This window comes from Bos indicus x Bos taurus, chromosome 13, assembly GCF_003369695.1.
Source record: "Bos indicus x Bos taurus breed Angus x Brahman F1 hybrid chromosome 13, Bos_hybrid_MaternalHap_v2.0, whole genome shotgun sequence".
NCBI lineage: Eukaryota > Metazoa > Chordata > Mammalia > Artiodactyla > Bovidae > Bos > Bos indicus x Bos taurus.
The window spans coordinates 44,678,877-44,697,153 of NC_040088.1; the positions used below are offsets into that span (position 1 = coordinate 44,678,877).

The following is an 18,277-nucleotide window of genomic DNA, read 5'->3' on the forward strand; positions in this document are numbered from 1 at the left end:
TAGGGTTAGGGTTCCCTAACCCTAACCCTAACCCACAGGCGGACTTGATCTGAACCACAGTTCACAGGCCAAAGGCTCTGAACTGCACACCGGCTCTTGATCCCATGCATTCTGCAGCTGCCTCCCCACTGGCCTGTGCCCTCCAGCCTGCTCCCTAGGGCTGTTGGCTCACCTTTCTAAACTGGAACCTGTGTCCCTTGTGCACCTGACAGCTCTCAGAGCCCCCCCGGGACCCCAGGACAGAACCCAGGTGGCTCAGACCCGCCCACCAGACTCACCACGGCCTGGACTGTTCTGGGCCCCTGCCTCAGACAAGCATCCGGATAGCAGTCGATGTGCCCACTCTCCAGCCTCTGCCCGCGCCCACCTGTCCAGGTCATCCCAACACGCACACCTGCTCTCCTCTCAGCTGGGCAGCTCCATGCCCTTGCCCCCTTCGCCCCGTTTCCACTGGCCCCTCAAGGTCCTGCCCCTCAATCCCTCATTCCCTGGAGTCTCGCCCGCATCCCTCCACACCCCCACGCCAGTGTGCCAGCTGACATGTGGCTGGACGGTTCCCATGCTTCTCCCTGCACCAGTGAATGCTGGCAAGTGATGTGTTCACAGGGAATTAAGCTAAGCCAAGGGCCATCAGGCAGCAGAGACATCGACCCCATGACCTTTAGGCAGGGAGTTGGACCCAAAACTACAGGGAACCCCCTGGAACATGAGTGGGCAGCGCCAGGAGGGTGTAGTGAAGGACAACAGGTGAGAGGCTGCACAGAGTGCCAGCTGCAAGTCCCCCCAACACACAGCTCCCAAGAGGAAAGTGTGGAAGTGGGAGCTCAAGTCTGGAACACTCTAGTAGCATTAAGAACCGCAGTGGTCAGCTGATGCAGGTGCATCTCAGCTCTTCTTTCCATCCTGGAGGGCAGCAGGATTTAAGGCGACCACAAGCGAACGTCCATAAAGTAAACTGCCCCAAGCCGTCCCATCCTCCATCCTTGACCAGTGCCCCCACATAAGAAGACCACGTAGCTCGAGGAGGCCACCCTACCTGCATCCAGCCCACCTACGGCTCCCGCTCCGAGGACACGTCCCCCTCGGCCCCACTGCTGGCACTGCGGTCTTCCTTGCGGGGAGCACTTCTCTCCTTGCTTGACTCAGAAGGCCCTTTGGCTCTGGTTTTTTCTTTCCTCTGCTGCTGCTTTTCAAGCTTTGACAGCTGGTTGTTAAAAAAAGAAAGAAAGAATTATTTTACAAATGTAAACTATGCCTGTATGTCCAAAACACCAATGACCTCACAGGCAGCAACCACGGACAATGATTTCTGTCTGATAATGTGGGGTATCGCATTGGCTCTGACACACCAGATACCATACCCACTGTCTATCCATCTGACACCAGATGCATCAGACGTGTGATCTCCGTCAGACCCTCCCCATAGCTCAGCCTGTCCCAGGGTCTGTGGGAAGGGTCCACTCATAGGCTGCTCTGACAGGCTGAGCAGGAAAGGCTTTTAGTCTAGTTTATAGTTTAGCTATTTTTTTCTTTCATGGCTCTATAGCTTTTTCTCATGGGCAGGTTGTCTTCCTGTTCAGTGTTTCCTAAAGAGTGATAAGCTCTTTAGATAAGCTCACTCTCCTATTTACTGAAGGTTAAGAGAAGCTGTGACAAAAAGCATGTGGACATCCCCTTAGCTCTCGGTTTGTCCTGAGACTCATCCATGGTCCAGGCCCTGGTGTTCGCAGCGGGCTGCATGGCGGCTACCTGGAGATGCTGCCATGGGGCCCTCACACATGTCCCCCAGGCCACCTGAGGCCACCCGAGGCCACTTCTGCCCTTCTGGGTGCCTCCCCAGCTTGTTCAGAGACCACAACCAGACAGCGGGAAGACAGATCTGCTGGAACTCTTGAGCAATGCCCAGCACTCCAGAAAGGCATGCTGAGAAACTCATCTGAGGAGATGGACCAAGCTGTGGCCAGAGGACTTTCTTGGACCAGAAGAGCCATCTGTGACAAAGCCTGACAGATGGCAACACCCAGGTTCATGGGCTCCCCAGGCCAAGTCTGCAAACATTTTGCTGTTCACATGGAAAAGGGGGAACCTGAAGGGCTGGCTGCTCCCCACTGGTCTCTGCCCCAAGCCCAGAGACATGAAGAAAAGTCACTGTAAGCAACCTGCCAGATGCTTGCTTTACTATTTTTAGACTCTGAGCTAAACCTTTAGACAGATCAATAATCAGAAACTTTCAATTTGGTGTCCAGAAAACCAAATTTATTACTGGTTGACTTAATATTCTCTCTCCCCCTACTCCCACTCCAGGTGCCTGAACAACTGCAGTAAATAGCCAGGTTGGTTGAGCAGGGAATTCAATTTTGTGAACAAAGCCTTCTCTTCCCCTTTGACCTGGTGACTCTCTTCCCAGAAAGCTCCCTGGGATAAACTCCGTCTCGTGTGTGCAGGAAAGGCTCCCTGGCATGTGCACTGTGGTATTAATGTATCAGCAAGAACCTAGAAACAACCCAGGTGTCCACCGATAGGAAGACAGGTAATTAGAACGTGGCACAGTCATACAGAGTGATCCTCTAGAGCAGATGGACATGGATCAACATAGATAAGTCTTTAAACCCAGTTTATAGTCAATACAAACCAATGTCAGTTTCAGAAGCCTTAATGGCAGGATTTCAGCAGATATAAGAGGGGCTTGGAGAGTACAAACCAAAGTCAGTTCACTAGTTAACTTTGGGGAGAAAGAGTAGAGCGTGGTATCACAGTAGAATGAATATATACGGGCTCTGACTGTAACCACCGGCTTAACTTCTATAAAAATAAGACAAGCTCTAGAACAGGGCTGCTGACCACTGCCAGACGTGAAATGCTTGCTACTGGCACTCAGGCCAGCAATGATAAGATTCATGCCAGGACATAAATGAACACATGGCTTCCTTCGTCTGCAAAGTCTGACTGTGAAGAAATACCACCGCTGAACTGTATGCTTGGAAGCCACGCTGAGCTCCTCCAGCCCGAGCTCTATGACCTGCTGTGGCCTGGTAACAAACAGCTCAAGGACAGATGCTGTGAGCAGGATGGTTTTAGGCAAAGAAGAAACAAGCGAGTATTTTTTTTATTATTATTAAGATATAATTGGCAGAAAACATGATATTAGTTTTAGGTGTAATGGCAAAACAAGAAGGTTAGCATTTTACACATCTGAGTAAAGGCTACAAGGAGCTCCTTGCCCTCTGTCCCTCTGCACTGTTATGTTTCCATAAATGATTATTATTTTCTCTGTGCTTTTCTATCACAGACGCGGGAGGAACATCCTTCATCAAGATGCCAGCTGGGCTTCCCCAGAGGCTCAATGGGTAAAGAATCTGCCTGCCAATGATGGAGACATGGGTTTGATCCCTGGGTCAGGAAGATCCCCTGGAGAAGGATAAGGGAACCCATTCCAGTATTCTTGCCTGGAAAATTCCATGGACAGTGGGAGCCTGGTGGGCTACAGTCCAGAGGGTCAGAAAGTCACACACAACTGACTGACTAGGCGTGTGCACACATGCATACACACACAAGATGCCAGCCTCCCTGCCTTGTTTCCCTTCTGGCACTCTTTCCTCTATGAAATGATTAGGACAGGAAATGGGGCCCATCTGTCTAGTTCTTTTTCTTGTAAAATGATCTTGGATGCACAACATGAATGTATATAACCATACTGAACTGTACACTTTTAAATGGGCAGGATGTTAAATTTTATGTTGTGTGTATCTTACAACTAAAATAATTTTTACTGAGACATAACTGACATATAACATTTTATCAGTTTCCGGTGTACAATGTGATTCTGTATTTGTATATAGTACAAAATGATCATCACAGTAAGTCTACTTACCATCCACCACCAAGAAAATGTTTAACGACCTTAGAAAACATGATGTTGGCAACCCCTTCCTTTTTTATTTTTCATGTCCTTAGGTTATGGAATCCAAACATCTAGAAATCAACATTCAGCAGTGAACTGTGATAAGCTGCTGCCAGCAGTTTATATTCACATCAGTGTCTGTATGCACGTTGACACATGTGTGTTCTACATATACATGTCTGCAGGCAGATGGATACTTATACATACCTATATAACTGTGAATATGTTCCAAGCTAGCCTCTGAGAAAGCATGATTTTTATTCCCCAAAGAGGATCTCTTGGTTTTGGTTCCCCTCTTTAGAGGTAAATATAAAACAATGTGGCCATCTCCAGTGACACAAGCAGACCAAGGCTCTGTGATGCTGAGAGTCCATTATACACAAAGGCTTGTTTGTGATTCTGTTATCTGCCTCCCACTCTTTAACACTGTTGAGAAACCAGATCCTGGCTGGATGACAGGGAACAATTCCCAGTAGAAGCAGGCTTCCTAAGGGTCCTCAGGTCCCCACATCGCCCATCCAATTCTGCACTGACCCAGGGGTGCCATCAATGCCGAGTAAAACTGCGGGAGCATCCACTTGACCTTCCACCCCAGCCCTGTGCCCGCCGCCCTGGACCAAGCTTGTGGATCACGTGTGACAATTACTGAAGCAACAGGCACAGCCCGACTTTCTGTAAAGGATGTGATGCTGACTCTTTCATTATTTATCTTAAAACAACCCCGACCACACATGGCTCCATGCCTCAGAGTAAAAGTTTCTCTGCGAGAACATTCTGAACTAACCTAATAAATTTAAGCCTTTTCTCGGAAAAAGTTGGAATCCAATGCAGCCAGAATGTGGAATTTACATCTCAAGGCAAGAAAGCGGTGGATTTTTTTTTTTTTTTTTTTTTGAGGAAACAAATGAGAAAGAAAAAGAAGAAGAAAAGGGTGTGCATACAGACTCCTGTAGCACGCCGTGGCTTTCAAGTTAACGAGGACACAAACGGCAAGGAAAATATAAACCACGACAGGCCTGTGGTGACACACCTACACCAGCGCAATGGAGGACTTTTGCTTTTTGTTTCTGTGTTTTTTCATTTTTAAAGATTTTTTATTTTATTTTTGGCTGCACTGGATCTTCGTTTCTGGTGTGGGCTCTCTGGTTGAGGTGAGGGGGCGGCTCTTGGCTGTGTACAGTGGCTTCTCTTCTGCAGAGCACAGGCCCCAGGCACGCACGCTTCAGTAGTCGCAGCTCATGGGCTCAGTAGTTGCGGTGCACTGGCTTAGCTGCCCCATGGCATGTGGGATCTTCTCAGACCAGGGATGAAACCTGTGTCCCTTGCATTGGCAGGTGGATTCTTAACCACTGGACCATCAGGGAATTTTTTTTTAATCATCTGAGAGGGTCCATATTGCAAAGCAGTTTGCAAACCATACAGGCTCTAGTGTCTCAAAGTGAAACCCAAACCTTCCAAAGGCAGTTCCAGGCCAAGACAACCCCAGGGGCCAGGTAACCATCCCGAGGTCAGCCCATTCCTCTCGCGCCGCATCTCTGAAGGTGGCGGGGGGTAGGTCGGGGGTGGTTGTAGCAAAGAATAGAGGACTGGACTATTTAGACCCAAACCTCCCTGACTCATGCTTAAATCCACTGAGAAAACAAAGAGCTTTCTTTTTAATCAAGATGATCATGCTCTAAGTGCCTAACATACAAATAAGCTGGTTCAACACAAAGGTCACAGTTCTCCATCATAGGGCCCGCAAACATGATCATGATCTGCGGCTCCAGGCAAGAGCATGAGTGAAGTGACCACACATGAGACATCAGGGCAGGGTGGAGACTGCGGCCACACCACAGAAGACAAGCTCCCTAAGCTCTACCAGGGCAGTCACATCCTGTTTTCAAGCATGCAACTGGGCAAAGGTAAAGTCACTGGGGTAGATACAGCCCCCTGGTGGGCTCCTGGCTTTGTACCTCTGCCCAACTGATCCGGACTGCTCTGAACAGCCCACTAACAGATGTGTCCTTACCAGCATCCCCTGGAGAAACCACACTGGTGGCCTGAGCTACAGTCACCATCCAGTCCCTCCTCTTCCCTCTACTCAGAAGTGGCCCTGAGCCTGCTCTCACACGGACCTGAGGCACAGTCACGAGGACCGGACCTAAGGGAGCTCCAGGGGGCTTCAGAGGACCATTTTGCTCCCAAATAAACACAAGTGCATGAGACTTCTCAGAATGGAGGCAGTTCTCAGAACGAGGAGGGGGTGTCTGGGGGACACAGAAGCCCTGAGGAGGGGCAGGGGCAGGGCCAAGCCAGAGGAATCAGCTGTCCTCTTGGAGGGGGGCACGGATCACTAAGTTCCTCACTGTTTCAGCTACATGTGGGCACGTCTGGAGCATGACCAGCTGACAGCAAAGCATCTCATCACACACCCATCGAAGTAAAGGAGAAATGGACCTTCAGGGGGTGAGACTTGCTCAGGGGTCGTCCACAGGATGCAAGAGGCAGACACGGGACAACACCCCAGGCCTCTAGACACCAAGCTCTACATTCTCTCCAGGGAGTCATGTGGCCTTAATCTATAAGCTTCAGTTCAGAAATTTATGAGCACTGGCTACAAGTCATGTCCTGTCCAAGGTGCCAGGAACATAGGGGAGAATCAGACATAGCCCTGGCTTTCTGGGCCGAATGTCCACCACACAAATAACTAGCGATCCCCACTCCAGCCTGGTCTTATTCTCAGCCCTGGGTGTGCAGGAAAGGAACTATTACCACCCCGTTTTGAAGTGGAGAAGCTTACAGCACTGGCGACCCCAGCATCCTGCCCGAAGCTCATGGCAGGCCAAGCAGCTACCCTCCTTTGCACTCAGCCTTGCAGATGGAGACACACAGGGACCTTGGGGCCATTTCCTTTCAACAAATGAAAACAAAACCAGCCCTGACCCAGATCCTGCTCCTTAGTGGTTTACCAAAAAGCCACTGCAGGACCTCAGTGTGACTGGATGTTTCTACCTGTGGCTGAAGAATCAGAAGGACCAAACCTAAGGTGAGTGAACTGGATACTCGGCTAAGAGGAAGCAGGATGGGGAAGCCTCCAGAGCAATGAGAACCTGGAAGAGCGCTTCGAGGTCACTGGTACTGACCTCAGGAGAGGCCTGCAGGCCCATCAGCGGCAGTAGGAGAGGTGGGCCAGGGTGAGGGAGGCAAGTGTGGCTCCAGCCTGTCCACAGATAAACGGGGTGGCCACGAGCAAGGGGCAGCCGCAGAGGCAATCAGCACCAGGGAACACGGGGTGGCCAGTGTGTGGTGGGCTGGTGGGGTACAGGCCCTCAAGTTCAGGGAAGCCTAAATGGAAGCAGAGCTGAGGGTGGGGCGGGAGTCCCTGGAGGGAGGGGAAGGTGGGCCCACTCCAGGCAGCACTGCCTCTGTATTCATCTTCACTACAGGACACTCACAGCGGAGGGTGCAGGCCCCCCCGGCATGAGGCGACTGAACCAGAAGGTCAAGGGCTGTGGAGGACAAGGCTGAGAAGCAAGAGGCCAAGGGAAGTCAGGGCTGAGCCAGGAGAAGCTGAGGAAGGGAGGGCAAGGCATGGCCAGGACTCAGAACATCCCCTGGCTGGGATCAGAGGTGGGACAAGGTGCTGCTGGGGTAACCATCACCCAAGACAGAGGTGGAGACCTCTGCCAGCTGACTGGGGGGCTGGGTCAGATGGAGACGGCTATGGTGGTGGGCGGTCCAGCACTCACTGCTGAAACATCTTTAAAGGCGGGTCCCTTCAGCCTGTGGAACAATCCAGTGGACGGTGACATAAAACACGAAATGAAGGAGCAACTCCAGGGTGCTGCAGACACCAGCCAGTCCCAGACTTGCACCACGGTCCACACAGTCAGCATTCCAGCCACCTTGAGATTCTGCTCTTTCCGGAGAAGCTCAGCAGAGGGCATGGCTCTGCGGCTGGGGATACCCGTCCAGGCTGAGAGGGTGTGAAGGGGGAGACACAGAGACGTGTGTCTGCTGTTGCCACCACACGCCTGCCCCTCTCAGGAACATCCAACCACCCAGCTGACAGGCGCGAGCAGCCGTGTCAGAGGGACCGAGAAAAGTGATTTCTTTACATTTCTGAACATAACAGGTACCCAGGAACCCCTGATGGAAGGGTCCCTCCTGGAGCAAAACGGTGCCTCAGACTTGCTTCTAACACAATTTTGCAAAAAGGTGTGAATAATTACAACTTCTAAGTGTTTCTGTATGTTCTCACAAATCCCACAAAAACCATTTCAGGTCTTCTTGACTTTCAGATGACAGCCAACTAAAAGGAGCACCTCCCTCCTCAAAGGGTCCACGAGTGTAACCTGAAATGTTAATTTCCTCCCTTAAAAGTCTGTCTTCACACCAGGGAAACAAATGGCCCCTTAGATGGTGACAACCAATTTGTCACCTTGAGCATTCTGAGAAGTCAAGAGCAGGTCATCTTATTCCCAGATTGATTTTGAGCACCACGGAGGGGTGGAGTCAATTGAGAGAGCAAGCTCAAGGCCACGGCCAGGCCGGGGAAAGCGCCAGGCCTCCGGACTCCCAGCCGAGCTTCCTGTTGACCTGGCTCCTTAGGAGCCAAAGCTCACCTGGACAGGGGCTTCTGAGGTCAGCCCTAGCGCTGGGGCAGCCAAACCTGTGCTGTCCTTACGAGGGTGGTACCAGGTATAGTCTTGCCCTTGAGATATTTCAATGCTGGTTATTTCCTGTTAGACTGTTCTGTCCTGCACATGAGCAGAATCTAATCAGAGAGTGAAGGAAATAACAAAAGAAAAGCTCAAGCCCCATGAAGTCAGTTACTAGGATTTTTATAGACCGTGGTGTAGATGGAAAAGTTCTGTTCCAACCCACCCCTTGCAAAGATTCCACGAAAGTCTTATGGTGCAAGTCATCGAGATCAAATGTCTCCTCTGCAATTACGTTTTAAAACACCACGAGGTAACGATGGCTCTGCAGACACTGGCCCACACCTGCTGACATCAGGAGGCACGAGCGGGCAACCTCAGGAAGCTGCTGAGGAGGGGACACGGCTGGCATGTCCCCTCGTTAGTAAAGACAGGAGCTAAGAGACAAAATGCCCCACACCCAGCAGCCCATGAGTCCTTCTCAACAGCTCTAGAACCTTCCCTCCATAAGCTCGCCATCCTTCCTGGGTCCACCAACTCCTGCCGCCAGAATGCCCTGACGGTGCCGATTCATTGAAACCGGCCTGCTGACCACTCTCCCACTCTGCAGATCCACCAAATGCACTGACACCAGACAACTGTTTTGCTGGCTAATTAACACACCTGAGACAGTAAGGAAGATGCGCTGTGGAGCAGAGCAATGCTCCACCGACGGTGTTCCTCCTGGGGTCAGGTGCAATCACACACACACACACACACACACACACACACACACACACAGGAGGCAGCCATCCAGCCCCACCATGGAGGTGCAGGAAAGCCCAAGGGTCCCTGCACAGTGACCAGAGAAGCCTGCAGCCCCTCCACCATGGGCAGGGATCCATCAAGAAATGACACAGGCTGGTGCTGGAAACCTGGGAGAGGGCACCCACCTCAGTCTGAAGCCCCCGAGCCAGCCCACGTTACCCTCAGGGGCGGGGCACCTGCTGAGGTCCTGGAAACCTCTGGGCCCACGACCTGCGGCTTCTCCTGCTGCCTAACAGGCCGGAGGGCAGAGGACAGGAAGAGGACAGAAGAGAAGGTAAAAAAAAAAAAAAAAAAAGAGTAGGCCAAACCCGAGTAGCCTAGAGAAACTCCAGGAAGACAGAAGTGTCAGACTACGGTGGGATTTTAAACAATCTATAGAAACCGACTTCCTCGGACTAGTTCTAACTGATCGAGCCATCTTTAAAAACTGGAATTTGTGTCGGGCAATTTGTTTTATTGAACTGTAACTTTATATAATTTCCTATTATGCGATAATTCTGAAACCTCTTTTTTTAAAGTGTCCTTGTGTAATGGAAAATCTGACAACATTCAAAGAGGATGTTGCCATACACGCCAAGGCGTCTGCCATTATGTCAACTGTTGCGTTGTGTTATTTTTAAATCAACTGGCTGCTTAATAAAAACATAACAAAGCAAAGTACACACATGGTACCTAATTTTCATACATTATTAACTCTGCTTGAGGTTTTTGTGGGAATTAAAAAAAGCCGGGGGTGGGGGGCGTGGGGAGAAGTCAAGCAAGGAGGCATCTGTTCCCATCTGAAATTGTGCAAGCTAATTTTATTTTCTAATTTCCCCCTTGTTTACAAAAACCCTCTTAGGCATGCACAGTGGTAGGTGAGGGTGGGGTGCTTGCTGTCTCTGCCTTATTCCTACTCAGCTGCCTGTCCCCCCATCCACCCAGCCTTCCCTGCGGGCGATGCGATACATTGGGTGGTTTGTTTCGGGCCATCGTGGGATGGAGGTCAGCCCAGGCGTGGGCTTCTCCATCCTCGCAGCGGAGGCTGTTGGGGTCCCTGCAGGGTTAGGACAGCTGCCCACCAGCCCACGACTTCTGACCTCCTGCCAGAGCATCTGCACCTTCATCATGAAGACGCCCGCAGGCCCGGCCAGAGCACAGGTGGTCCCAAGGCGAGCACCTCTGGAGGTGACTTCGGTCCCTCAGGGGGTGCCCAGGGGTCACACGCTGGCTCCCCGTCCCCATCTGGTTTCCACCCTCCCTGTGCCCCCTGGGAAGACTATCCACGTTAACTACCTGAACCGAAGCCTCTCACTTTGGGGGCACCCCGACCAAAGTGCTTCAGATGCTCTGAGATGAGCCAGGGTCTCATGTGAGCACTCCCTGTGTCACTGGCCAGTGTGACCCCGCATTCTCCACCAGTCAGCACCTGGGATACTGGAGGGCCACGGGGGAGATGAGGGTCCCCCATTCAAGGGGCTGAGGGATGCAGTTTACAGTCCTGTGACATCTCATACAGGTGAATGCTCTGAAGACTGGTCGCCCACATACATGGCCAACGATGTGTTTCAGCATCCAAGAGTTTTGTTGTTGACCACCCCCTCCCCACCCCACTGGGGAAAAGGACCCAAGAGCCCTCCTCACGCCTGTGCCCTGGGCCCTTCCTTCACTGGAAAATCTCCAGAGTGACAGGCGACAGCTAACCTCTCTGGGCCACTCCGTTCAGAGGCAGAAATAACAGGCGCCTGGTTTATTCAACATCCATCTAGGGCTGGAGTTGATACTGAGCTCGCTGTCAGCACGTGTCTGGTTAATCACTGGGGAGCAATGTTTAAGGAGACACTAAAACCATTTCAGTGTTGGTATTCCAGTGCATAATTGGTAACAGAAAACTCTTCATGAGCATTTGAAACTAACAGTGCTCTGTAAATGATTCAAAATGTTTCTTCAATTTGCAAGACTCTTAAAAAAGAGGAGGGGGAACCTTTCCTCTGCCCTACTTGGTCTCACATGTTGCACAAATGCCAACAGAGCAGATCTGGAGCAACATAATAATCCAGAAAAGGGGAAGACATGGGCCCCAGAAAAACAGCGCACACGACCTACAGAGAGGTCAAAGCCAGGGTGCTCAGCCGCCAGGGGTTTACCTGTCCACATTGGGGGCGGGGGCAGGTGGGCATGAGGGCTCCAGAGGGGCTCCCAGAAAGGGGCCTATGCTATGCTATGCTATGCTAAGTCACTTCAGTTGTGTCCGACTCTGTGTGACCCCATAGATGGCAGCCCACCAGGCTCCCCCGTCCCTGGGATTCTCTAGACAAGAACACTGGAGCAGGTTGCCATTTCCTTCTCCAATGCATGAAAGTGAAAAGTGAAAGTGAAGTCGCTCAGTCGTGTCCAACTCCTAGCAACCCCATGGACTGCAGCCTACCAGGCTCCTCCGTCCATGGGATTTTCCAGGCAAGAGTACTGGACTGGGGTGCCATTCCTAGAGACAGATAATGCTTAGAAACAGAGGTCTGGGAGCAAGAGGACAAAACAGTGCTTTCAGCAGGATCTCAAGAAGAAAAGATAAGTACACACTCCCAGAAAAGCAAAAGACTGAACAAGAGAAAAAAAACATAGGATACAACTTGGATCCTGGGGTGACCATAGTCACGGGGTCATGGCAACATAAAACCATTTACTGATTCAATTAAAATGATATCACAACACTGGGAAGATGGGGGATGTGAACAGTGCAGATTCCTCCTCTACAGTAATGTGAGATAAATAATGTCAGAACTTAGTACATCAAGAAATGGTAAAAGTTTATTATTTAGGGATAAAGAGGGAAAGGACCCAAGGAAACAGCTTAAAGTATGTTAGAGGTACTTGCTTGTGGGGAAGAGAACAAGGACGAGGGAAAACAGGCCAAAAAAGGGTATTTTTATTACAAGCCTTTATATGTTAAATATTTTTAATTATGCACATAATTACTTGAATAGGCAATTTAAAATTTAAGAAAGAAAACTCATACACTGGATATAGTTAACCACAGATCCAATACTACGGAAAGAAATTAATGACTCAGGAAAATCAATTCATGTAATCCTAATACACAGAGGAAAAGATGATAAGCAAAGACAGCAGAAACTTGGAAGTCACGTGTAGGAAGGGAGAAAAGGCGAGATCAGAGCAGATACTGAGAAAGCAATAAGTAAAGACATTGCAGAAGGACATGCCACGGGCTCAAGTGTATCCTGGAAGGACCAGCCGTCAGGGAAATTGAGAGAAATCCACACAGAGAGTATCATCTTCTCTTCCACATGACTACATGCCCGCAGAGAGGCAGCAGTAAAGCACTAGGGACCTGGGTGTCCCATGAACGAAAGGATGACTGCATGATGACAGACAGACATGTGGGTAAGGAAGGAAGGAGGCCAACCAGCCATTGGGATGACACCTATAGAACCTGAAGGCAACGGATGATGACCCAAACGTTCCCAGTCAACCAGGGTGTCCCCAAACTTGCAAGTCTTCAGAATGTATCATGGCCATTCCCATCCTTAAAAAATAAATGCATAAATAACTTACTCATAGAACTCCAGCCTCTTGAGAGACGAATAAAGGAAATTGTATTAAGTAATGTAGCCAATAAAATTGAGTTATGCAAATCCCAAAACTAATCAGTGAAGAAGAAAATAGAAATGTAAACAAGAAATGAATTAATCAGAATCTGAAATTCATGTTCATAGGCAATTTTTTACATAAGAAAAAATGCCAATGCCTAATAAGCTTATGAGAAAGAGCTCAACTTCACTAGCAATTAAACTGATGCAAATAAAACAATGAGATGCAATTTAGAATCCACCAAGTTGACAAGGATTAAACAATGATAATACTCAGCCTTCATGAGGGTTTAAGAAAAGGAACATTACATGATGCTGATGGAGAGTTAGTTTGGACCTCAGGAGTGCAATCTGGCAACCCACAGCAAGTGGCTGCACACTTCGACCAATAATTTCACCTCTTAAAATTTATCTTGTGGAAAATAAGTGGCTTAGTGCACAAAGATACATACAAAAGGGTGTTCAATGAATTGGTTTTTACAGCAGTAAAAACTGTGGAGCAATCTAAGCGTCCACTAAAAAGAGGCTTTCAATCCATTACAAGACTTTCTGTATAGACTGACTGACTCTAAGGCATTGCTATGGAATATTTATGGCTGTGGGAATCAAAACCTATTTAACAGACTTCCCATCTCTTCACCAATTAAAAGAGCTTCCCAGGTGATGCTAGTGGTAAAGAACCCACCTGCCAATGCAGGAGACGCAAGAAACGTGGGTTCGACCCCTGGATTGGGAAGATCCCCTGGAGGGGGCATGGCAGCCCACTCTGCCCAGTATTCTTGCCTGGAGAATTCCATGGACAGAAGAGCCTGGCGGCCTACAGTCCACGGGGTCACCAAGAGTCAGACACGACTAGTGACTAACACTAACTAGCACTAACCCGTTGTTGTGCGGGATGCTCCGTGGGTCTCAGGGTGTTCAGCCGCATCCCGGCCGCTACTCACTAGAAGCTAGCAGCATTCTCCCTCCCCAACCACCTGTTAAAACCAAAATGGTCTCCAGACACTGCAAGATGTCCTTGGTGTGAGAAATGGTTGAGAAATAAAAATAACTTTTTAAAACAAATACAAACAACAACAAAAATACCGTTCTTAGAACTGCTGTGAAATCTCAGTTTATGTTACAGGATAAAGCTGCTCTCTCCAATTTGCCCCTCGGTTAAGCACCCTTTCCCACCTCTTGCTCAGACCTTTTTAAAACCTGAGTCGATGAGGGATCCTGCACTGTTTTTCTGAGGTTCCTGCCCACATATGTGTGTAGGCTGTGTGCCCCCACTGATCCAGGGAACAGAAGAACTGGAGACCAAATCTACCTACCTGTAAACTAACTACCCACCAACCAACCACCTAATTAATTGACTTGGGTCAGCATCCCTAGGTACAGACAGACAGCCAAGAGCAGCCAGACACTTGGGGGAGCACCCACAGCTCAAGAGAGAAGGATCAGGTAGACTAAACAGAACAGCTGACTCTGAGCAGAGATAATTCTGTGAACAGAAATGAACATTTAAAAATCCAATCAATATTTTCAGAGGGCATTAAAAAGACAATACTACTAAACCCTCTACCGCTCTCCATGAATCAAAACCACAAGGAGATACCCCTTTACACCTGTCAGAATGGCTGTCATCAAAAAGAACACATATGACAAGTGTTGGCAAGGATGGGGAAAACTGAAAAACCTCTTACACTGTTGGTGGGAATGTAAATTGGTGCTGTCACTATGGAAAACAGTATGGAGAGTCCTCGAAAAATTAAAAATAGAATTACCATATGATCTAGAAATTCTACTCCTGGGTATTTATCTGAAGAAAACAAAAAAGCTAGTTAGGAAAAAATATATGCACCCCTATATCCATTGCAGCATTATTTACAATAGCCAAGATTCAAAAATAGCCTAGGCATCCACTCATAGATGAATGGATAATGTGTGTCTGTCTGTGTGTGTATATATATATATATATATGTATATATGTATGTATACACATATATATATGTATATATATACACACACACATATATATATCACATTTTAAGTGTGTATGTGTGTGTGCACATATATGTATATTATATGTATACATAATTAAACATTATTCAGCCTTAAAAAAGGATGAAATTTTGCAACAACATGGATGGACCTATAAGGTATTAGGCTAAGTGAAATAAATCAGAGAAAGGCATGATCTGTTTGATTTCAATTCTATGTGGAATCTAAAAAATCATAAATGAACAAACATTACAAAACAGTTATAGCTAGAGAGAACAAACAGGTGGCTGCCAGAGGGTTGTGGGAGGAAAGAAATCGGTCAGGAGGATTAAGAGGCACAGACTTCCAGCTACAAAGTAAATGAGTTATGAGGGAGAATATAGTCAAGAATCATATAATACCCTGCATGGTGACCAATGGTAACTAAATGTGATAATTTTGAAACATATAGAAATATCCAGTCATTCTGCTGCCTAACAGGAACTAACATTGTGCGTGCATGCTCAGTCACTTCAGTTGTGTCCAATTCTTTGTGACCCTATGGACTATAGCCCCCCAGGCTTCTCTGTCCATGGAATTCTCCAGGGAAGAATACTGGAGTGGGTTGCCATGCCCTCCTCCAGGGGATATTCCTGTCTCAGGGATCAAACCCATGTCTCTTGCATCTCTAGCACTGCAGGCAGATTCTTCACCGCTGAGCCAAGGGAAGCCCCAACTAACACTGTACTATAGGTCAAATTATACTTCAAAAGCAAACTCAAAGAAAAAGGGATCAGATCTGTGGTCACCACAGGGGAAAGGCGTTGGGGGGGATTGCATGAAGGCAGCCAAATGGCACAAACCTCTAGTTACAGGATGAATAAGCAACGGGACATAATGTACAACATGAATACAATTAACACTGCTGGATGTTGTATATGAAAGCTGTTCAGAGAGTTAAATCTAAGAGTTCTCGTCACCAGGAAAAAAATTTTTTCTATTGATTTATTTGTGCATCTATATGAGATGACAGATGCTTCCTAAACTTAATATGGTCATTTCATGATGTATGTAAGTCAGATCATTATGGTGTACACCTTAAACTTATACAACATTGTATGTCAACTTCATCTCAACAAAACTGAAAAAAAGAAAAGAAGACATAATACCCCTAAAAACAAAGTAAGAAAACAAAACAAAAACACTAGCTGGGGTCAAAAAGCAGCAATCAGAACAACAACAAAGAGAGTTCATGGATACTTAAAACATGACTATCAGAACTTAAAACTCAGTATAAGGGCTGGATAAAATTCAATCATTGTCCCAGGGAGAAAAATAACAGAAAAAGACACAGAAAACACTGAAAAAGTTTAAGACAGAGGAACAATCTATAATAACTATAAAGTGACCTCTAGGCTTTCCAGAAAGAGAGAACAGAAAAGTAAACAGGGGTGAAAGTAAACAACAGCAACAATAACAGGAGGAAGAGACTTCCCAGAGCTAAAAGCAAGCTAGAGAATTGAGATTTATGAAATCCTGGATTACTAATAAACAAGATGAAAACTGGACACGTCTTAATGGAATTTCAGGACACCAAAGAAAAAGGTTCCCACAGGATCCCCGGAAGAAAAAAGAAAGCTACCACCCAGCCGAGGGATGAAAATGGGACCGATCTGCAAGCATCCCCAGAGGCAGGAGAAAACCCTCGGGAATCCTGAAGGATTTTGAACCTACACATCTGTGTTCATCCAAACCAACGGTCAACTATAAGGACAAGATGTACAGTTCAGATTTCTAAGAACGTTTACTTTCCAAACGTTCTTCTTAGGGGAAAAAAAAAAAAAAAAAGGTGACTTGAAGATGGACATCAGAGCAAATAAAAAAGAAACCCAAGAAGCATAAAGGGTGGGGTTGGGGTGGATCCAGGAAGGGCCCTCTAGATCACGGTGGGCAGCTGAGGCTGAGCCTGCTCCAGGGTGGAGCCAAGTCCTCAAGCTTGGGGACAAAAACTAGTACCGAGAACAGGAACCACCAGTGACAGGGAGGAAAACCTTAGGGACACGGCAAAGACACATGCTGACGAGGACATCAGTTTGCCAGTTCTTAAAAGCATTTTACTGACAATTTCCTCTCCTGACTTATTCCAGACCCCATCTGTCCTCCAGCAGAAATAGTGACAGCTTTGCCTCTGATCCCCATCCTCGGAACAGTGCAATTCCCTTCAGCACTCCCGATGCAGAGACATCTAAGACCGTCCTGCTGCCGGTCACTGGCGGCTGGGGGGCCCTGAGGATGCAGCGTGGCCCACGGTAGCCGCCGGCTCTACGACCTCAGTATTGACACTAGTTTGGCTCCTCCAGTTGGCCTCGGGTCTTCATCCAAAGCTGCTAAATGAGCCAACTGCTCTAATTCACTCTAGATTCAACATCTGCCTCATCTGGAAAGCAGGGAAAGGGGAATTTATAACAGGAGATAGGTAATGGCATCCATGTGAGAGGCTGAATTGCCAAGAAAATTAAAATTAAGGAAGGGGAGCTTGTTATGGGGGTGAGGGGAGACGTTCTACACAGATGGGGAGATTCAGAGGCCCCAGAATGGAGACCAAGCATTTCTTCTGTGAAAAGATAGTCAGCCCTTCCCTCTGTCTTGGCTCAAAAGACCAATGCAAGGGTCTCTTCTCTGGGCACTTCTGCTTCACCTCTCTGTTCTGTTTTTGAAGAATATACAAGTAGACACTTACTCTAAAAACCCTTTGGCAGAGAGTTGAAGAAGAGGTTCTCAAAACATTTATTATGCAACAGATTAAAATGATTATAGAGAAATGCCTCCTATAGCAACAATAAGGTTACATAACAGGGCTTTAAAATGGACCTCGGGCGTCACACTGCATTAGTGGTATGCAAAACGAACGACTCCAGAAGGTCATTTAAATCAACCGTGGAGTGAGTTTTGTTCCTTCTCGGAATCATCCACGCACTCGATGCGTTTCATCTGGTAGACGCACAAATAAGTAATCTGCAGGACTTACAGATGATTACGTAGGAGCTGAGACCAAAACAAGCGCACAGGACATCACCCACCTGGCAGATGCTTACCAAAGAAAACCAGACTGCTGCATCTACGGCGCTGAGGTTAGGCAAGTGCTAACTCCTAAGTGACCTGTGTGCCAGCCTGTGTCCCAAGGGATGCCATCCTAGAAGCTCCCCAGGACCCTCCACACCAGATGGCCTTCCTGAGAGCACTCAGCTCACAGGGGCAGCCCCCGGCTCTTTTGCTCCAACCTTCCTCGGACCACACGTGATGAAGAAAAGCCTAAAGTCTTAAGAGCAAAAGCTCTATCACTATAAAAGCCTAAAAAGCTCAAAGAACATCGC

General features: G+C 48.0%; 1 protein-coding gene across 1 annotated transcript in view; it reads right to left on the reverse strand.

Moving 5' to 3' along the window:
* Positions 1 to 18,277, reverse strand: part of DTD1 (D-tyrosyl-tRNA deacylase 1) — a 79,224-nt gene that overhangs the window by 10,855 nt on the left and 50,092 nt on the right. Inside the window, exon 5 of the mRNA XM_027559614.1 lies at positions 1,037 to 1,204. Within this exon, the coding sequence (XP_027415415.1) occupies positions 1,052 to 1,204 (153 nt within the window). The 3' untranslated portion in view covers positions 1,037 to 1,051. The remainder of the gene's footprint in view (positions 1 to 1,036; positions 1,205 to 18,277) is intronic.